At 31.5% G+C, this 23,299-nt stretch overlaps 1 protein-coding gene across 32 annotated transcripts in view; it reads right to left on the reverse strand.

Moving 5' to 3' along the window:
- Window positions 1–23,299, reverse strand: part of PLEKHA5 (pleckstrin homology domain containing A5) — a 188,782-nt gene that overhangs the window by 50,789 nt on the left and 114,694 nt on the right. For 16 of the 32 annotated variants that reach the window (XM_051961343.1, XM_051961347.1, XM_051961350.1 and 13 more), the window contains 4 exons: window positions 10,462–10,927; window positions 9,179–9,262; window positions 4,702–4,821; window positions 3,826–3,879 (listed from right to left, as the gene is read on the reverse strand). In XM_051961343.1, coding sequence (XP_051817303.1) covers window positions 3,826–3,879; window positions 4,702–4,821; window positions 9,179–9,262; window positions 10,462–10,927 — 724 coding nt within the window. The remainder of the gene's footprint in view (window positions 1–3,825; window positions 3,880–4,701; window positions 4,822–9,178; window positions 9,263–10,461; window positions 10,928–23,299) is intronic. The other 16 variants (XM_051961348.1, XM_051961351.1, XM_051961353.1 and 13 more) reach the window with 3 other exon arrangements.

The raw sequence follows: 23,299 nt of genomic DNA on the forward strand, positions 1-23,299 counted from the left end.
AGATTGAAAGATTCTTGGCCAGAGGAAGGATATGTAAACAAAATGTTTAAAGACACACAGATGGACTTATAAATCAAATCAAAAGGCTTTAAACCAAAAAGGATAGGTACTATATGAAAACACACACAAAAAAAGAACTATAGTTGAGAGAACAAGAAATTCATAGAAGCTAAAAAGAAAAAAAGGAGTCAGTAGTAAAAACCAAAAAAAGTCAGTAGTAAGTGTCCCTACATCAATGTTCTAAGTTTCAGGAACAAACATAATAGTCCTAATGCAAGGAAGCAAAATTGCCCTTATGGGTCTTGTTGTTACTAAGAATAAGCTTATGGCTGAAAAATGACTCTGGATTGGCATTGTGTCTTCAAAAGAAACAGGATGTGGAAATGGTGGAAGGGCAGTATTGTTTACTAAGAAGCTATACTCATGTGAGGAAATCCAAGAACAAGGAAAAAGTATCATGGAGAGTTTTTCAGAAAAAAAGATAAAGAGAAAAAAAAAAGTTTTTTTTTGTTTTGTTTTTAAATCATTGTAGTATGCTACAGACCATATGAGCAGAAAGAGGAAATAGATGAGAATGGTGAACATCACAGATCTGGCAAAAAGATATATTATAGTGACAAGGGAACTTTACCTAGGTTTCTTCTGGAACTGTCAAAAACAGAAAAGCTAATTACTTTTGATTGACACTGAAGACCACTTCATCACTCAAAACAATAAATGCTTTTTCATTTCAACATTTATTCATTCATTCAAATGGTTAGCCTGAAAATGGTGCCATGGAGGATGGAATATAACTACACATGTTACATGAACATACTGGCAGAAGAGCACCAGGTACAGATATATGTTGTATAAGAAGGGATAGCCAGAGATGCAGTGTATTTTGGGAGAAGCCTTATCTTTTTGAGAGGCAAAATGCAGAAGGTATATTAGAGGGTAAAGTTTAAGATGAAGAAAAGTTTACTAACAATAGAATAGAGGATCCAAGGAGCATAATAAAAAGAGCAAGAATATATAGATTAGTAATTAAGAGTAAAATGTGAAGTCAAATATGATAATGATGTCATTATTACAAATGGATAAGGCTAAGAGGAAAGTGTTTGGGGGGGGGTAAGTTTGTTTTTTGTTAAAGGAAAGATGGTGCTAAGTTTTAGATATAATTAAATTGTGATGCCAATTATATCTCCAGGTAGAAATTTCTAGTAGGTAGCAAGAATTGGAGCTGTGACCAGAGATGTAGGATAGCTGCAAGGTTTAATGAAAAAAGAATGGGATTCAAGGAAGAAAAAGACCAAAACCAAAACCCCCTTTATATATCAATTATATATATCCTTATATATATCAATCTAGTAAAGAAGAACTTTTGTGGTAGCAAAGAGTTAGGAAAAAAAAGTATTGTCCATCAACAATTGTTGTTGAGAAATTGTTAAAAAAATATCTAAAACTACACATATGTGAAAAATTTAGAGAAGTATATAAAGACTTAAATGATACAAAGTAAGCAGAAGGTAGGGGAAACTCCCTTTCCCTTGCTTCCTAAGCAATGTAAATGGGAAGAAAGTCACTGCTGTCTACTTACAATGACCAAGCTTTGGACCCAGTGAAGAATCGAGAAAATGTACCTCACTTTTTTCACTAGAGAAGTGGAAAACTAAGAAGGGAGAATTCTTCATATATTGTCAGATATAATATGTTGATTAGATTTAAAAAACTTCTTTCAAAATCTGTGTTAAAATAGGAAAGCCTCACTGAAGAGAGGAACCATATATTCAGAAATTAATGTGTTCTATAATAAGGTATCAAATAAAACAAATAAAGGAAAGATAATGAATGCAATTTAGGCAAAGGAAATAAGTTTAGATCCCAGGTTTGCTTGTATGACCTTAGGCAAATCCCCATCTCTTCCCTGGCCTCATTTTCTCCTGCAAAATGAGGAAAGAGATTAGACTAGATTGTAGAGCTCTCTAAGGCCACTTCTGTTTTTAAAATTCTAAAACTGCAGGGTCCTATAGATATAAATATATATTCATGTAAAGATAACTAAAGCCTTGGAAGTAAAGGAGATTGTCAAGAAAGAGACTGTTACTATTTGAAATTAACTTGAAGGAAAGTTTCAATGGAGTACTTATGCAACTATCCTCAGTTATGTTCAACATTTTAAACGATGTACTAGATGAATGCATAAATATCATGCTTATTAAATTTTCAGGTGACAAAGCTGAGAGCTGGTTAACATTTTCAGTGACAAATTAAGGATCCAAAATGTTTTTGGCACCCTATGATCTGAATCCTAACAAGGTACTTTAGAGAAAAAAATACAATCTTACATATCAACCTCATAAATATAAGATGGTGAGTCAATATTACTGTCAAGACATAAAGCATGGGTAGATACCAGTTCATATGAAAAACCGATCTGGGGAGAAAGTCTTGTATTATGATCTGCATATTCAATGATTCCTATTGGATGATCAGCTGATAAGATTGCCAAAAAGTGTAATACAATCATAGGCTACGGCAAGTGACGCACAATGGCTAGAAAGAGGGAGGTGATAGTACCAATGTATTTTGCCCAGGCCAGAGATTTGTAAATGAGAAAATATAGAATGTGAAGAAAAAGATTCGAGATCTAGGTTTATCTTACTACTTAAACGATCTCAAGGTAACTTTTAAGTATATATCCCTACTACTATCATCGTCTTAAAAAACATCTAATTTTTTCCATGTTTAATTGATATTTTAAAACAGAATTTATTCTGAATATAATTTTTTTCTCTGTGTAGAATATTAAGTCAAAGCTTTTATTTTCCCATTAGGTCATTTTACTTAGCTAATATTTTTACCAATAATGTTTTAGAATGCTGAAACTATAGTTAAATTTCAAGATCATCAACCCCCAAATTGACAATTTTTAGTAACAAATGTCAGAAGTACTATTTTCTAGACCATTTAGATTGGTAAAACACAGCTTTTACTATAAAAATCTCAGAGTAAATATTCAAAAATTAGCATTTTTAATGACCACAAATAAAATTATTAGATATAAAATACTCTTTTTTGTTTCATGTGGCACAAAATATTTTTTATTAAATAAACTAACTTATTTTGTTCCAAATGGAACAATGTAATTTAGTTTTCTAAATTTTCTTCATTAATATTTTTTTTAACAAATACTTCACTACTTTTCATAAAGCATTTTAAAATTTAAGATATTAAAAAAATAAGATAAGCACAACTTTCAGTTTACACTGTAATGACACATTTCCTGAAAGATTATGCTCAAATAAATTTTATGTCTGAAAACAGACTAAAATGTTATAAATACTTTGGCATCTTTAATATTAAAATGTGCTTAATAATGAATTTGAATATTGCCAATAAACTACAGAGAAGACCCTTCTTGTGACATTCCCTAATTTCTACAATTGCCTTTGTTTTGATTAAATACAAGCTGATACAAAATCACTTGCTCAAGTAAAGAAGGGGAGATGGTGTGGTGATGATTCTACATATCCCATTATAAAATAGACTAAATTGGGAATGGAGAAATTAAAGAAGGCACTCCCCTCAAAAATATTCCATATGTATTTCATATAGTAAAGATTCCTTTCAATAAGTTCCATTTAGAAACATCTTTTAGGATGCTTATTCTATTTTAAAAATAGTATTCTAAAATTCTAAAAGTAGAACAGCCCCTGAGAACCCAATCCTTTCTAAAACACCACTTAAAATCTGAGGGTGTCCTTTTTTTATGCTTCTAAAACATACCCTGCATATTCAAAATGTCTTAAGTACTAACAAGCAAGAAAATTCCAGAAATCCCACCTGATAATCCAAATATAGGGTGTTCTTTTGAAGATGATGTGAAAGAATCTCATTCTAGTAGATGCCAGTCAAACAGAAAAAGGACAGGGACAGAAAGTCAGGACAGGAGTCATAAAAAGGTCAATTTCTTTTAAAATAGGAAAACGACTAGTTTACTTTTTACTAAAATTAGAGTACATTATCATTTTCATACAAGTTTCCACATGTATTGTATAATGTACAAGAAATGACATGCAAAAGCTGCAAATTATATCTAAACATAAAATTACATCTAAACAAATACATGTTTAAATTGAACAAGAAAAATATTAAATGAGTTCAACTAATAAGCTATCAGTTTTAACATGGAAATAGACATTTTTTCCTGAAATATATTACTTGTTAAACATACACATAGTCAAGAACATCCATAAAAAATTTCCATGACTTCTCAAATCAAAAGAAAAAGCTATGAACCCTTTGAGAATTTGGCCATATAATAATTTACTTTTTATAAAAAATATTTTACATCTTGAAATGGAAAGATGAAATAAGAAGGTACTATTAAGAATTTTTTTTTTACTCAACATCTTGTTTTCTAATCACTACAATATCTCTCTTTTAAAAATTAAATATGAATATAATATAGTACATCTTTCAAGTCTATTATTAAATGTGATTTCAGAAGGTCTGGTTTGTATCCTATTGGTGTTTTGTTTTGATATAATAAATAAATCAACAGGGCTCAGAGCTCAAAAGGTTAATAGCAGGATATAATGTTTATCACAGTGATAGCATTACGCTTGGCAACAATGGCAATGTAGAAAATGTGATTAATAAGTGGTTCAAAATTAGTGATGATGATAGGTGATACATATTAATTACTTTATAGCTGACCTTTGGACAGTGGGCCTCAAGTTTGAGTTGCATGAGTTGTGCTAATGTATTTTCCCGGATACTACTCAGTTCAGCTTGCTGCCGTCTCAGCTTTATTAGCAGCAGTGTGAGCTCCTCTGGCTGAAGGAGTGTAATTTAAGAATCCAAATAGTGGAAAACATTAATTATTTTTTTAAATGACAGTTACTTATACCAAGATTTCTTGGAAAGTTTCCTTTGGTGGTCAACAAGCTGAAACATCAATCATAACACCTAGATAATATAGGTATTACTTAAATGAATACATGTATATATATATAAAATAATAGAAATAGCATTACTTTTTAAGTTACAAAAAAATACCATTACAAAACAGTATCAGAAATTTCACCTACAAAAGCTCTCTTCTCAAAGCAATGGAGAGGGTATTTCAATATTATATATACCATGCACAGGTGCTGAGAAAATACAGGCCTACAATAAAAATTAAAAAGATTTACAGTGAGGATGGGCTAAACATTGAACTGAGCATAAAAAGCTTAGTTCACTGTATTAAAGATTTCCTGTAAGACAGTGTCTAGTTCAGTGGGAAGAACACTGGGTTTAAGGCTGTGGGTTCAAATCTTGTCTCTGACACTTTCTGCTTGTGTGACTTCGGGAAAGTCATTTATAAGTCATAGGCTTTATTTGTACAAACGAAGGAATTAGATTAAATATGACCCAGAGGCCTCTTAATATTTTAGGTCTGTGATCCTATGAATAAATGATCTCACATTACATAATATTTCACAAAATGAAAAAGTTCTCGAGTGATTAAAAAAATTATTTTACAGTGTAGAAAGTAAATGAAAAAATAAAAATTTACATTTTAAATGTTCTTGATTAATGCTTTCACTACATTTTCCAAATTTAACATTCTAATGATCTTTAAAATGAAAATACTGCCTTTCACTGGCAGAAGTATCTAGTACAAATATGTACACTGCCACGTACACACATGGAAAATGACTTTTCTTCAATATACATAGATGGAACATTTTATCACGAGTTTCCAAGGGAACATTCCCATACTGTTTTTCCCTCAGAGAAATGTAGAAAGGTGTAATCTTTGGCAGTTGTATATAGAATAATAATTGTAACAGTGATTCTAAAGCTATACTGTGCTTTAATAAAAACAAACAAAAAACTGGGCTAGACCACAGAAAGAATATTCTCCCTTAACATAGGATACTTTTATATCTCGTAGAAACAAATTGTGAAAAATTTTGCAAAATACACATGGGGTTTTCAGTAGTGACACAGAATTTTCTGTTTAAGGTCTTATTTTGTTTTCTGATGTCAAAACATAATCTTTTTTTTTTTTTTAAGTTTCTTTTTACTATTTATTCTCTATCCCAAAACAGTTCTTTGAGAATAACCATTTCCAGATAATTGGAATATCATTAAGAATTAACAAATTTTGGTGGGAAAACACCAAAAAAGTTAAGGTTGGCCAAGTTCCTCACATACATAAAGGGAGTCTCAAAAGTCTAAGTGAAATCTTAAGCTTTAATAGTGTACCACAGGCATTGTTAAAAGTTTTAATTGCTTTAAAATGCACTAAGATTTTTGGGACACAACATATACTCTTCTGAACTAACATATTCCTCAAAATAGCCATCTACTAAAGAATTCTAAATTAGTATTCCAAAAACTCTTAGGACTTTCATATGCTAGGATAGCCTACAGATTATGCCAATGAGGAAGGAAGGAAGGTAGGTTATGAGATTTTTATATTAAAAGAAAAAGGGACAGCAAATAATTTTGGAATAAGAAATAAAAGGAACAATCTTAGATATATGAGGAACATTCTGTTCGACTAAGATGATGAAAAACAAACTTTGATGAAAAGTTTAGTCCCATATAAAATTTAACTAAATGATAACATTCAAGTCAATGCTAAAGGTAATTCTTATTGGAAAAGAACTGTTGGCAAATCATTTTATCTTAAATGCCCACCAGAGGGAGCAAGGAGCATTAACTTCAATAAATGAATAATAGATACAAGAAAATCATACATCAAAAGATGTAAATCCCTCAGGATTGAGAAACATTAGGGTCCTTGAAGAGAATTTAGAAAGGTTCACAGAAATAAGTTCACATAAAGAGTAAATATTAGGAACAGAATTCAAAATTAGGTTATCTTTTAATAGAGTACATAGAGTAGGACAAAGTTGGGCAGGGCATTTCAACATGCTATTTTTAACCAATCAATTTATAAGGACCATTCAATTGTTCTAAAAAATGACCCTTATCCACCCACTTCAGCCCCATGGTCTTTTTAAAAGCAACAGATATGCTTTTGCACTTCTGAACATATGTGTTCACAGCTCAGCAGGAGGTGTGTAATATAATGACTTGGTTAACCACAGGGGTTTTCATCAAGGCAATGAGTATAGTGGAGTGATAGGAGGACTGAATTTGAAGAAACTGAATCAGTAGTGACTGTAACCACTACCTAAACATGTAACTTCAAGGAAATCAGGATCTCTCTAAGTATCAGCTGCTATATATTTAAACTGAGGAAGTTGAACAAGACAATCTCAAGATTCCTCCAAATTCAACTTTAAAAATAGGTATGATTCTATTGGTCTTGACTGATAAAATGCTTTTCTTAGCATACAAAACATTAAACAAGTTAAAATTTAGTTTTCTAAGAAAAGCACCGAAAACTAGATGGTAGAATGAATAGTGAAAAAGGAATTTAAATGATGAAAAATAATTTCTTTTGAACAAAACTGTCATTGATAACTAACAAAAAAATTTCAAATAAATTGTTATGTATGCTGAATACTAAAGCTCCTAAAATAATGCAGCTTTCACAACTACTGAATAAAAAATGTTATTTGTCTTCTAGGATTGTAAATAAAGAAAACCATGAGTATTATGAAGATAAACATAACATATACATAGATATTTATTTTTTAGAGACTTTCATTATATTTTTTACTGAAGTTTCTTTCTTTCTTTCTTTTTTTCGTAGATGCAATTGGGATTAAGTGACTTGCTCACAGCCACACAGCTAGTAAGTGTCTGAAGGCTAGACTCCAGGGCTGGTGCTTGGTACTTTTTACTTTCAAAACTATTTAATATGGTTCTTTTCAGAAGTGGTCCAGCAGATAGCAAATAATTCATAACTATGTAAATAACCTGAGTCATACATTAGGTAAGAGTTACAAAGCTTCTAAGTGTCAGAGGTAGGATTTGAATTAAATAATAAAAAAATAGCTGATATTTATAGTATTTATGGTATGCAAAGCCCTTTATAAATATTATTTTATCTTCACAACAATCCTAAGAGGTGGGTGTTATTATTACCTCCATTTTAGAGATTCTAAAGCAGACAGGGGGTGGCCAACTTGCTCAGGATAACAGTTTCTAAGTGACATATGTGAGATTTGAAATCAGGTCTCCCTGAGTCTGGATCTAGTATCCTATCCATTGAGTCACTTAACTGTTCTTTAATCTAAGGCCAACACGCTTATCCAGTATCCCCAAATTCCTTCATGTGTGATAAATATTATTCTTAATGGAAATTATTCTACATATTTATAAAAACTCCAAAATTTGGATATAAGACACTGTGTTTAAAATTTATGTATTATGTTTAAATCTTGCACATTAACTACGGACATACCACAAATGAAATTATTTAAGTGAATACCTATTTTGCTTGTAATAGAGCCCTTACTATATAGACATAGAACACACTTATCTATTATATTCTGGAGCTTGTTGTCTGCCTATACAAGCATGCTTCTCACAGAAATAAAATATACTTCATATGAAGTATATAGCTTCAGAATCAGTAAGATCTGGGTTCAGATCCCATTTTTAACATAACAGATGTGTGACCCTGAACTTAAATCTCTCAGTGTCTAAGGCAATTCTCTGTAAGATTACAAATGAGAGAGCAGTTGCTGACATTGCTAGATTCCTATGTTGATCACACTGCAAGCCTCTCTGGAACCTCAACCCAAAATTAATGCTCCTCTTCCAATTCTCTAATACACTTAATCTATATAAAATAACAAGCATAATTCATATGAGCAAACTTGTAAAATACAACAAAAATACAATAAAGTGATAATGTTGATTATTATTTTTGGCTTATGGAATCTCTTATTATATTACGTCTTTAAAGATGATAAAACCCAATCTAACAATTGTTAAAATGTAACTAGTTGTAGAATACTATATATTTAGATACTGAATACAAACAATTTGAATCCTGGTTTTGTAGTCATGAGTCACATACTTAAAATAACATTTACTATATGACAATATAAATCATTTTCAAAAAAAACTTACAATCCTCCCCTAAAAGTAACTATTTTGTTGCAATACACCTCTAAGAATGAAAAAAAAAAAAGAAAAAATAAAATTAATGCCATCTGTACTTTTGTTGTTATATATCATCCTTAGATAAAATATGATGTGCCAAAAAATTTCAGCTCACCGTCTTGCCTTGGAGGCTTTGGGGATTAACTGGCTGTAAAGTCAAGCCTGCTGGCATCGACCTTCGATCAGGTACAAAAACATGCTAGAGAAATAAAGGAACAATATAACCCCTGTGTTGAGTTGTTTTTCTGTAGTTTTTCTGGAGGGTGGGGGGGGATAGAGGAGTGCAGAGGGTGTCAAGGTCAGTCACTCAAAATATTAAGTAGAGTTACACTGTAAAAACATTTGAAATTATTCATAGTGTTGGTGAAAGGAGCCAGATACTAAGCCAACTTTTGTTAATTCAAAACCCAGATGCTCAATACAGGCTAATTCTACCACTTCTATTTAATATAAGGATTATGGTTTGGTGGAATTTTTGGTGCAGACATTTAGTCTGCTGGGAACTGGAGAAAAACCACTAATTCACCTCACACAGGCTGCTCAAATACCAGTTAGTTAAGTTCTGCTTAGTAGTACAAAGAAGACAGAGATGTATATAGTATAAACTTAGAGCAGATAAACCTTATTTAACATGATTTGACTCAAGAGAAAATTAATCGACTTTACCAAAGAAAGATTTATTGATAAAAATATAATAGAATGAAATGGGAATGTATTATGAGATCTTCTGGGAGCCACTTAAAAAAAAAAAACACTTTAGACATATGCTTTAACTAAGTATACTTTTAGATGAACAAGAAAATATTTAATGTTCAAAACTGCCAGAGAGCAAATCAAAATCAGAATAAAATATTTTTAAAAACCTAGTGATATTGTGACATTTGTGCTAGGGAAGACTTATTTATTGTACTTAATCTGACTTGTGGTATATATATTTTTGTGAAACATATAGTCTTTAGTCTTAGGTCTTAAAAGTCTACTTGAAAGTAAAAATACTGACTACTTAAAAAGGTAAATACTTGTGCTGATAGTAAGTTTCAAAATCTTATATAGTAGTGAAATGCATATATTTCAACACATTCAAAATGATTAATAATTAGAGATTAATCACTATAAACTCCTTATAGACAAGGACCATTTTCACTTTTATTTTTCTCTGACACCTCTTGTTGAGTTTTGGGTGTCATAATTTGTGCCATTCATAAAACTGCACAAAGGGCTGTTACCAAATATTTATTTTCCAAAGAACTTTCTTTGTGATCCTAGGGGATAAACTTTCTACCCTGGATTTGATATTGACTTTGGAACTTTAACCAAAGCAATGGAGCATTACGTATGCAAATAAAACTCAGGATATTTAAATTAATAAATTAAATATATACTTAGTGAATATTTTACCTTTGGGTGATGTGCTCTGTGCCTGCGATCCACTGTTATATCTCCTCTCTGTATTGGTGAAGAGACTTCTGATCTGTAAGTTCGTTGAGGAGAATATCCTTGATAAGCAGCTATTGAACCATGGGAAGGTGATGTAGGAATAGAGTGCATTGTTTGGTCAGAAATATTAATCATAGTTTTAGGACTGTTTAAAGTGCTATGTCTAGTGAGAGTATTTTGCTTATTGTAGTACTGACGCTGCTGCCATTCATAGAGCTGCCACATTGTGTCATCTCTCATGGATCTCCGTTTTTCTTCTGGTGGTAGTCCCATTGTCCTGTCATGAACTGATGGGGTGATACTGCATATGCTCTCGGGTCTTGTCTTGCTATTTCTTGGGAGGGTTCTGTAGCCTTCAGGATAGCGAGGGACAACATGTGTCCTGTGGCTTGGCATATTTCTTGGTAATGTCTGGTAAGATATCACACTGAAAAAAAAATTAAATTTAAGAATGATAGAGCCAATCTATAAACTGGAATGTATTAATTATTACTTTAGTTAACTTCAACTTTGTTACTCCATATAAGACTGAAATACAAGACAAAGAAATTACAACTAAATTATAATTATAAATTACAACTAAAATTCATTTTAATTTATTCAGAAATATCCTATAACTTAATTCAATTCACCTATAACTACAAATAACATTTTAATAAAATCTTATGGATGTGTTTTGTTTTTTATAATATAAACATTTACAGGATACTCCTACACTGTGAGAAGTCTCTTGTAATAAAGTAAAATAGCTAAGTAAAATTAATAGTATAGTGACCTCATCTGAAAGAGCACCCCTCATTTCCCATTTGTTGCATCCTGTCTGGCATCTTTAAAAAAAAAAAAAAATATATATATATATATATATATATATATATATATATTTCCCCCCCCCAACTTCTCCCCATCACTAGAGAAAAAAATAAATTTCTTGAAATAAATATGTATAATCAAGCAAAACACCCCTGAAATTTGTCCACAGAGCTTAAAGATTTTTGATTAGAACAGTAGCTTTTTTTTCCTATATGTTTTTTCTGTTACAGTACAGAATGCATGTGCCCATTTTAATATGCCTAGTTATTTTGCTTGAAATAACTTTCAGGTATTAATGGTCACTTGTCCCAACAGTCCCATTGCATCCAGATCCCCAAGAAGATAAAGTTAAATTCAGAATAATTCAAACAGACTACTTATTAAATAGGAACTAGACTTACTACATCATGAAGCTTCTCTTTAACTGGGACAGCTGGGTGGTACAGTGGATGGAGTACCCAGTTCTGGAATTAGGAAGACCTGAGTTCAAATTCAGCTTCAAGATATTTACTAATTGTGTAACCTTGAGCTACTTTGTTTGCCTAACTTTCCTATTCTATAAAATGGAAATAATAATAGCACTTACTGCTTAGGATTATTTTGAGGCTCAAATGAGATAATAATTATAAAGTGTTCAGGATAGTACCTGGCACATAATAATGCCATATAATTGTAAGCGATTAACATTGAAATACTGTTGAAAAATACATTGATGTCATGACAGTACTTATGAGGTACTTTAGCAGATTGCTGAATCAGTCTGAGTCTCAGTGATCAATAGGGACAAAACAGGTTAGGGAGATCTAGCCTCACAAAACTGAAAATGTAAGATAGATTTTGTTCGACAATTTCTTTCTCGATATAAGTTCAATCATACTCCTATCTTTGTAGTTCTAATGTCCAATTTATTATGTAATAGATATACCATTTAATTACCAGAATACAAATCCTGCCTTTTAGCAAAGGCAAATTAAAGTATATGTCATTTCTTAATATGCTAGAATTGGGAAAAACATTGGAAATAAGAGTACAGGCCTAACATTTTTTAGAACTTTTCCGCGAAGCCTTTTTTTTTCTTAAATTCATTTATTTATTTATTAATTAAAATAATTTTTTATCGATAGCGTGCAGCCTTTTACATGTGTGAGAAAGTGTCAGCTTGTCTGGGGATCATTATTTAGAAAAATTAGGTCACTATTGTGTGCTGCTAATTATTGATTGTGTCAATGGAAATGTTATTCAATGTGTTATTGATTGTAGTCCCAAAAAAGCCTTGTGAAGATATTATGCACTATGAAACAGCAAAATAGCATAAAATAAAATTATATTTTATAAACAACAACAACAACAACAACAACAACAACAACAACAACAACAACAAAGAAAATATAAATAGCCACTCTCAACTGGTTAGCCTCAGAAGTAATTCTGGGATAGATTTTTAGACCATTCAATTTGAGACTGGCTAGTATTACTGATTATGTGAACTGACAGTTGTGGAACAAAAATATGGAAAAGTATTATCAGACAGAGAAAGGAGTTTTAACGTACTCAAGCAAAAACAATCAAATGACCCCTGAAAGTTATCCTTATAGCTCTGTCTTATGAATTAATGAAAACACATTTATTAAAAGATTACTATGTGTTATGTGTTAGGAATGCAAATAGAAAAAAAAGACAGTACCTACTTGTAAGCTTACACTCTAATTAAGGAGATAACTCCATATAGAAAAGTTCAGTTGCAGTGGAGACAGAAAGGTCCTTAAGTCCTAAAGATCCAACAACAAAGTAGACAGTAGAGCCCAGAGTTCCTTAAGAGTGTACTAGTGGATTATATGGGACCTGAAGGGCAGAGCAGCAGGGAAGGCAGAAAAAACTAGAGGACTATCTTTTCAAAGGGACTTTTCTTCAAAGCTCTATGAAAATTTAATTGTATTTTACTCATATTATTTATTTTTGGTATAAAGACATCTGAAGTCATGAGTATTATTTCTTATCCTCTTCATCAATAGTTAATATACTCCTACCATTTATACATTCCCCACCTCAATTATCCTGAATTCAAAAATGTTCAAAAACTACTCACTACCCCTTACTGCCCATTCTTATTTCTACCTATCTTGACAAACTCTTCAATAACCCACTTCATATCCCTTTCTATAAAGCCATTCACTGATAAAACTTGCTTTCATCTTATATCTTTTCTTTTCTCATTCTTTTCAACCTCAGATTCTCAGACCAGTTCCCTCCTGAGATCACAGATGTGTTGGTCACTCTTTCCAATACTTTTTCTCATTTCCCTCTGATTCTCTGGTGGGAGAGCTGCACTATTGCTTTCCACTTACAAACTTACTCTTTGCCACTATCATCTGAGAATTTCTTCTCCTTTTGGTTTCAATCAATCCACATATAACACTCAGTGAGAATTCTAGTAGGTGTTGATGACCAGTCTTCAAAATACTTTTCTTAGTAAGTCCAGTGCTTGACGTAGTGTTTCTTTCCTCGACTCCTGCCCTTATATTATGAGACTTCAACATGCCTTAGCTTCCTTATTTCCTATGACCCATTCATCCATTTCACTTCAGTTACAGATATGGTCATGCCAAATTCATGAACTCTCAGAGTCTTCTTTCTGATCACAAGCTGCTGTCATTCTACCTTTCCGTCCTGTCTTGCAATTCCAAATCCAGTCCTTAGTTATCATCGTGACTCCGGTCTTTTGATACTTTAGTTCTTTTCTAGGCCACCAGCTGAGAAATGTAGTCACCTCTACCTAGCTACACTTTCCTCCCTTACTCGTTTTGACACCTCAGTGAACTGGTTCAACTCTTACATTATGATTTTCTTTTGGGTCTCTTGTCATAGTATCCTATCACTAATCTTGTCCTTCTGAGCTTTAGTTCTCAATTACTCCCCCCATTTGCATCTTCTACCTTGACTTCTAAACAAAGCTAAAGAGAATCAGAAAACTGAACTGAGTGGATCTACAACAAATTTTTGTTAACTGATCTCAAGGTTTATGCGAAAATATTAGAAAGAGTAAGAATTAATGGACTGAAATACAACTATCTAAAACCAAGGGCAAGGAAGACAGCCAAAATAATGCAGCCTATTTCCTATTACAATTATCTAAGAAAATGCTGGTCAAAGTAGTAGATGGGAAATCAAAGGAGAAATTGCAATGGAAGATCTAAGTCAAGATCATGTATATGGTCTATATGCAAATAACATGGGCAAGAAGTATGGCACATGGGTAACCTGGAATCATAGATTATGCTTTTGGAACACTGAACTGTGCCAACAGTATAGGATACCTAGAACTGATCAAAGACTCAGCCTAAACTTGAAATAGTAAGAGATTTGTCTCTCAGGAGTCAGGTACATAGACCCAAGTCTAGAGCTCTGAGCTATGCCTGATGTACAGAGATACCTGGGATCGATCTTGGATACGGTCCACAACTCCAAGCACAGACCTGCCCAGAGTAGATCACGAATTTACTTTTCTTCCTAGGAAAGCAGTTAGAGGGGCAGATAAAATGATCATTGATTCAGGTTCAAAAGACTTTCCAGTTAGGCTACCAATGATAATTTGTTCAAATCCCTGGAAAAACAGCTAAGCAAGGAGAATAAAAGAGTTTTAGAACCAGCAATATCCAAAGACACAAATCCAATAGAGGAAAATTACCCCAAATTACTCAAAGAAGCAAAATCACAAAGAAAAACATGACTTACTCATAAGATCAAATATAAATGCTAGAAGAAATGATATTAAGGGTTAAAAAATAATAACATGTGAAATAAGAATAGACAAAGAAATGGAGAAAAGAAATGAGAGTTTGGAATGAGAATTAAAAGTATTTTGCAAGAGGTACAAATTCTAACCCAAATTACAGTTTCTTTTAGAATTAGAACAGATCAAATAGAATTAATCACATCATGAAATATTAAAACAAAATCAAAAGACAAAAAAACCCACCAGAATATATTTCACAAAATAATAAATGTAAAAAAACCTAACATGGAAAATAGATCAAAAAGAGCTATTTAAGAAGTCACAATAATATAGACTTGAAACCAAAAATATCTAATATTTGATAACAACTGAACTTTTAACAGAACAGAGCTTCCAAATATTTTGACTTTGAAATAAAAATACAGAAGTAAAGAAAAACAGAAAAAAGCTAAATAAAATGAGTAATTGGAAAATAATTTTATAGGGATGAAGTGATACAAGCAAGTGTTAAGAATTGTAATATCAATAGTGGTCAAAGAAAATAAATAAGTAGAGAGTTTAGATATGATTTTTGCTATATTTTGATGACTTAAAAAGAAGGAATAGAATATATTTATATAATTGGGGGTGTAAGCAGAGGTCTAAAATAAGGAAAGGATAGAGGAACACTCATATTGACCTATGTTACATGAAGTGAGCAAAATGGAAGAATTTTATGTCTAATATTTTCCCCCACAATTACATTAAAACAAATTTTTTCATTCAGTTTTTTAAAAATTGAGTCCCAAATTTCCTCCTTTTCTATCTTCCCTCCCCAAATGGTAAGCAGTTTTATATGAAATTATGCAAAACATATTTCCTTATTAATCATGCTGTGAAAGAAAACAGACCAAAAAAGAACAAAAACAAAAGAATAACAAAAAACATTAAGAAAATGAAAAATTGTACACTTTAAACTACATTCAGACTACCAGTTCTTTCTCTGGAAGTGGACAGCATATTCATCATGAATCCTTTGGAATTATCTAGACAATTGTAATATGGAGATAATTTAAAAATATATCAACACTGTAAAAACAACCAATTTTGAAAAATCTTAAGGAAATATGATCAATTCAATTATCTATCACAGTTTCAAAGGACTGATGATCTCAAAGAGAGGTGATGGATTCTATATATAGAGGCAGACATTTTTGGACATGGACAAAGTAGGAATGTGGATTACTTTGCTCTGCATATTTACTGCTAGCATTTACTTTTTTTTTTTTTAATTAAAGCTTTTTATTTTCATAATATATACATGGATACTTTTCAACAATCACTCTTGCAAAACCTTGTGTTCCAAATTTTTTCCCTCCCTTCCCCCACCTTCTCCCTTAAGACAGCAAGTAATCTAATATGTGTTAAAAATGTGCAACTCTTCTATACATATTTCCACAAATATCATGCTGCACACATTTACTTATTTCTCCCCTTATGGAAAGGGAATGCCAGAGAGCAGACAGATGTTTGTTAACTGAAAAAATATATGATTAAAAAAGAAAAACAAAACAAAACAAAACCAAGAACAATCAGCTGTAATGGAAAAATTAGAAGCCTTTCTAATAAAATCTTTCCAATAAAGATAGGTCTGATATCCGTAGCAACATTATTTGTTATAGTTCTGGAAATACAAACTAAAGTTTTATGCAGACAAAAGAAATTGAAAGAATAAGTATAGGCAAAGAATAATCAAATTACTGATTTTTGCAGATAATATGCTAGTTTCCTCAGTCTTTCCTAGAAATTCAATAAAAAATTACTAGAAACAATAACCTCAGTAAAAGTAGGATATGCTTACAGAAATCAGTCTTTCTGTGCATTAACAATAAAAACATCTATAGAAGAATTAGTCATAATTGAACCATTATAATATAATAAATGATAACAAAAGGAAGGTGAGTAGCTTATTAGACCAGAAATCAATCACAAACTTATAAAACAATCTGGTTTGGGTTACAAATTAGAAAAGAATGCCAGAGGGAGAGATCAAGAACACAATATCTAAAAGCAAATGAATACAGAAGATATTGTTCAATAATTCCAAAGAGTCCATACTCCTGATACATAGACTGGCATAAATTAGATTTAGATGAAAAAAATCACAATGTATGAATGCCCACAATAAGCTCCAAATGAATATATGACCTGGATCTAAAAGGTCAACTCCATTAGTGGAAGTGGGAAGTAGTTACCATCCATAGTAATAGAAAGGAGAATCTATCTTTATGACCTGGATCTAAAAGGTCAACTCCATTAGTGGAAGTGGAAAGTAGTTACCATCCATAGTAATAGAAAGGAGAAACTATCTTTTTTTTTTTTTTTTTAAATTTCAATAGTATTTTATTTTCCCAATGACATGTAAAAATAGTTTGCAACATTCATTTTTTTAAAAAACTATAACTCCTTAATTTTATTTTTTTATTTTTTTTAATTTAAATTTTATTTTATTTAATAATAACTTTGTATTGATAGAACCCATGCCAGGGTAATTTTTTACAGCATTATCCCTTGAACTCACTTCTGTTCCGATTTTTCCCCTCCCTCCCTCAACCCCCTCCCCCAGATGGCAAGCAGTCCTTTTACATCAACATTCATTTTTGTAAGATTTTGAATTCCAATTTTTTTTCTTCCTCCCTCCTTTACTTCTTCCTTCCTCAAGACAGCAATCTGATATAGATTTTTACATGTACAATCATTTTAAAAATATTTTCCTATTAGTGATGTTGTGAAAGAAAAATTAAAAAAGGGAAAAAGCATGAGAAAAAAAAGCAAACAACAACAACAACAACAAAAGGGTGAAAATAGTATGCTTTGATATACAATCAGTCTCCACAGTTCTCTCTGGTTGCAAATGGCATTTTCTATCCCTAGTCTAAGTGAATTAAGTATTGCTGAAAAGAGCTAAGTCTATTATAGCTGATCATCACATAATCTTGCTGTTATTAGGTACAATGTTCTCCTAGTCTACTCACTTCACTTGGGGTATTAGTTCATGTAAGTCTTTTCAGGTTTTTCTGAAATCAGTCTGCTCATCTTATAGAACAATAATATTCCATAACATTTATATATTGTAACCAATTCAGTCATTTCCTAATTGATGAGCATCCACTCAATTAAGGAAAAATTATCACTACCAAAAAGGGATAGAGAGGATTGCAGGCAATAATATGAGTAATTTTGATTATAAAAAATTGAAAAGGTCTTGCTGAACTATCAGACCCTATAATCAATCTTTTCTGGTCTCCAAAATCTTGATAAGAATACACACCTTTCAGAAGCACAATTATTTATGATGAAAGATTGATATAGGGAACAGAAAAACTTATACAAACCTTATTTGGTAGCAAACCATATATTTATGGCCCATAGTCAGTTGAAAAGTACAGAGGATACACAAGATCCAATTATGCGATAATTCATTTGCTGACTTAAAGAAAATACTGGTTTCGTTAATGCAAAATTCTATTTTGAATGTCTTTATCCAAGAAGATTTTTTTCATCTGCACACATTAAAATAATACAATATTCCATGAAAAATATATAATAGCAGTAACTCCATGGAAATTAAAAAAATATATATAACATAGTATTATTAAAGAAAAACAGCAATACATCAAACAAAATTTATAGGATATATGAGGAGTTTAGATTTGTAAAGTATATAAAGAATATTTGAAAAGCATTCTCATTCTACAATTAAAAGTTCAAAGGATGTGAAGAAATTTTCAAAAAAGGAAACACAAGTTCTTAAATCATTATAATAATGCTTGACCATATCATCAACAAAGTGGTACAAATTAAAACAAACCAGAGGTATGAATTGACATCCAAATATAATTATAAATTATATTCTACTAAAAGAAGGTATTCCTTTACCAAGGGTTCTTTGGACCACTGAAGTTACAATGACATTTGTTTCAAAACAACATCAACACTCCAAATTAAAAGAAAAACAAAAATATAATCCAGTTTCTGGCACACCATAAAATTAACAAATTTGTCAGACTCACTTCAACTAAGACTGAAGTTATGGACGAGAATAATGATTATGACCATAACAAGAATCAGAAAAAGTAAGGAAGGAGGTGGATTTTGAGGACAAATACTGAGTTCCTTTTGAACTTGTAGAATTGAAGATGCCTATGGATATATATGGACAGGTAGGTGGTACAGGATAGAACAGTGGGCTTGGAATCAGAACAACTCATCTTTAGAAGTTCAAATTTGACCTCAGCTACTTATTAGATGTGGGAACCTGGGCAAGTCACTTAATCCTGTTTTCTCAGTTCTTCATCTGTAAAATGAACTGGAGAGGGAAATGGCAAACAAACCTATTCCTGTATCTTTGCCAAGAAAATCACAAAAAGGGATCAGCCATGACTGAAAAACAATTAAACAATAATAAAACATTATATGTAGTTAGAAATGTCCAACAGGCAATTGGTAAAAGAAATTGAGAGCTTAGGAAAGTTTCCAAGGAAACAACTTGCTATTAATAAAGGATTTATTCTTAAATCAGCTATTTGTATCATTAATTCATTTATATAATTAGACCACCAACTTGTTGGAGCAAAGAACAAAATTATTACAAGTTAGAAAAATAATATGGCATATAATTATAAAACAACTCCAACTTGACCTAAGTTATCAAAACTGAAAAATGGGAAATGGACAGAAGAAAATATTTCTATATTGATCATATCTATTCTGAAAATTTCTTTGCATGCTTTGAACTTTTAATTGTAGAGAATGCTTTTCAACTATTCTTTATGTACTTCACATATCTAAACTCATATATCCTATAAATATTTTTTTGAACTATTGCTTTTTTCCTTTAATAACTTTATTAAATCCAACTGTCATGACAAGGTAGTAAAAAGAGCTTTTTATGCTTTAGTCAGAAAACACCAGACTTATTTGCCAAGTGAAGAAATTTGGCAGCCAGGACAATAATGATTTAACAATATTCAAACAATTTTAGAAAAGAATGGTGAAGGGAAAAACCAGGTTAAAGATATCTAGAAAACAATAAACTATGACTAAATTGAATTCATAGCAACTAAGATGATTCAACACAAGGAAAATGAAACAGTCCACAAAAACATTAAATTTCAATATAAAAAAATGACCAAACAAAGCACTTATAAAAATCCTAAAAAGACACAGACAAAAAATATCTTTAATATGATTAAATACATATATTTAAAACAAAAGTCAGCACCATTTCTGATGGAGGAACACTAGAAACATCCCCTGTGCAAACAAGGATAAAGCAAAGATCTCTCTCCTCACCCCAATTATTTGACATAGTTCAAAAAATATTAGCTTTAAAAATAACACAACAAAAACATTGTTAATGGTAACACTAGCAAAGGAGGCAGAAAAATCTCTATATTTGGATGACAAGATGCTACATGAGGAGAAGCCCAAGAAACTAGCAAAGAAACTAGTAGGATAATAGTATAACAACCATGTAGCAATTTATAAGATAAACTCATAAAAATTATTATCATTTCTATATATTTTTAATAAAGAAGAAATAATAGAAATTTCTTTAAATAAAATCACAGAATGTGTAAAACATCTGGGAATTCACCTATCAAAAAACACAAGATTTCTATAGATAGAAAAATTACATATTAGACATATTAATGCTCATGGTTAGGTCATGCTACTATAATGGAATATGCTTTAGAAAAACAAAAAAGGAATAAAATTCATTTGGAAGAACACAAGGCTTAAAAAAGAAATAAGAAAAAAGTATAAATAAAGGGAGTGTAGCATTACTAGATCTTAAACTACATTATAATGTAGCAGTCATTGAAAACTGTGTAGCATTGATTAGAAACAGTAAAGTAAATCAATAGGAAAGACCAGATCAGTCAGTAACTAATCCCAAAAAAAGCTCAGTGCTTAGCCAACCCAAGAACATAAATTATGTGGAGAAAGATTTCCTTTTTGCCAAGGTCTGATGGGAAAACTGGAAAGCAATTTGGCAGAGATTAGGTTTAGTATTAGTGACACATATCATATGCCACAATATGCTTCAAATAATAAGGCAAACTTTTGAAAAAGAGCAATGAAAAAAGAACAAGACAAGGTACAATTCACAGCTATGGTTGGAAAAAATTCTTAACTAAATAAGAGATACTGGAAATAATAATTAAAAAAAGAAACTGATTATATAATAATTTAAAAGTTCTTACACAAATAAATCAATGTATTAGAAATAAAATCAACAAAATTGTAAACTCTTGGGTGAGAAAATATTTAGACAAAATATCTTCTATAAAAAAAAACCTGATGTTCAAAATGTACAGAGAATTGTTCAAAATGCATAAAAACAACAAAAGCTACTACCAAAGAGACAAATGGTCAAAGGACATGAACAAAATGTTTTCAAAACAAGAATTGCACAGTATAAAATAACCACAAGAAAACATGTATCAAATCATTAAGAATTTTAAAAAGATATAAATTAAAACAAATCTGTGGTTTCTCCTCACATTCAACAAAATGGGAAAGATGACAAAATGTATAAGACAGTTGACAAAGCTGAATTAGTTCACCCAAATCTGATAAGCAACTTGGTATTATGCCACAAAAGGAAAGTCCAAGGAGACTTAACTAAGTAAAGCCATTTCAATCAAGCATATTCAAGAATGAAAAGTGAAAGAGGAGAAAGTATATTCTCCAGCCTCCCTGTTTGTCCCCAAAAGATGGTCAACATCTTCAGAGATTACTATAAAAAACTCTTCATATCACTTAAGATAGTAGAACTAAAACTTTTGATCTCAAACATTATAGTACTGCATTCAATTTAGAGGAAGTTGGAATGATATTGAGTAAAACAAAGCAACTGTACTAAATCAAATATATAAGGAGGTTTGTACTCAAATAATACTTTGTGTGAGGCTTTATGTCAGATGCTGGGGGCAAAATGAATTATTTCTGACCTTAAGACCTTTCTGACCTTTGGGCAAAAATCCATGTATACAAATAAATCAATGCAAACTATGCATAAAATTTAAAAAAAAACATTTTTGGGGGTTTGGAAAGATTAGCTAAAGGGAGAAGAGATCATGTAGGATGACACTTGAGATAAGCTTTGAAGGAAGCCAGAGGGAAACCAATTTTGAGTGTACTGAGGTTAATGGCATCTCCCAAATCTGTTCTTTTTTCATTACTAGTCAGCCAGGCTGTTTCAATAGTATTCTCTTTGGTTTTCCTACTTCTGGTCTCTGACTTGTCCAATTTATGCTCCACATCGGTGTACAAATAATCTTCCTAAAATAAAGGTCTGACCATGGTACTGCTTTGGGCAAATAACTTGAGTGACTATCTATTGTGGGTAGGATAGAATAAAATGCAAATTTCTCAGATTAGCATTAAAGTTTCAAATGGCCTATACAATTCTTTTGTGAAGTAGCATGAAATAGTGAGTAGAATATGATAGAAGGATAGACTTGGAGTCAGTAAGATCTGAGTTCAGATCCTGCCTCAGATCCTTACTAGCTGTGTCACTAGGAAATTAATTTAACTTCTCTATGACTTAAATTTTCTCATTTGTAAAATGAAGGCATTGTACAAAATTTCTAAGGTTCTTTTCAGTTCTAAATCTATGATCCAATTCAGTAATCATTTATTAAACAACTATATAAAGCAACAAGCATAATATACAGATATGCATAAAATAGAAACGAAGGATTATTACTGGGAGAGAAAGAAGCATTAACAACTGGAAGAGGATGTAAAAATTCCAAAAGCCAGATGGCAGAAGAAAAAGTTTTCCAGTTAAGGGGACAAGCTTGTTCAAAGGGATATAGATGAAAAGATAGAATATTGTGTACTGGGAATTCCAAGCAAGCCAGTCTGCTGGGCATCTGGAGTAAATAAGAGGGCATAACGTGAAACCAATAAGGGAAAACAGATGTTAGCAAGATTGTGAAGGGTTTTAAATTCCAAATAGGAATTTGTACTTTATCTAGAAGCAAGAAGTCACCATGCTCCTTGAGTCAAGGAGTGATATGACCAGGATTGTGCTTTAAGAATATCAGTTTGGCAGGTATGTGGAAGATGGCTTGGTTTGTCTGGTTCTAGAAGAAGTTTTAGGTGGTACAGTGAAAAGAGTGCTGGGTCTGGACTCAGGAAGACAAATCTTTGTGAGTTCAAATCTGGCCTCAACTATTTAACCAGCTGTGTGATCCTAGGCAG

This window comes from Antechinus flavipes, chromosome 5 (assembly GCF_016432865.1).
Source record: "Antechinus flavipes isolate AdamAnt ecotype Samford, QLD, Australia chromosome 5, AdamAnt_v2, whole genome shotgun sequence".
Lineage (NCBI taxonomy): Eukaryota > Metazoa > Chordata > Mammalia > Dasyuromorphia > Dasyuridae > Antechinus > Antechinus flavipes.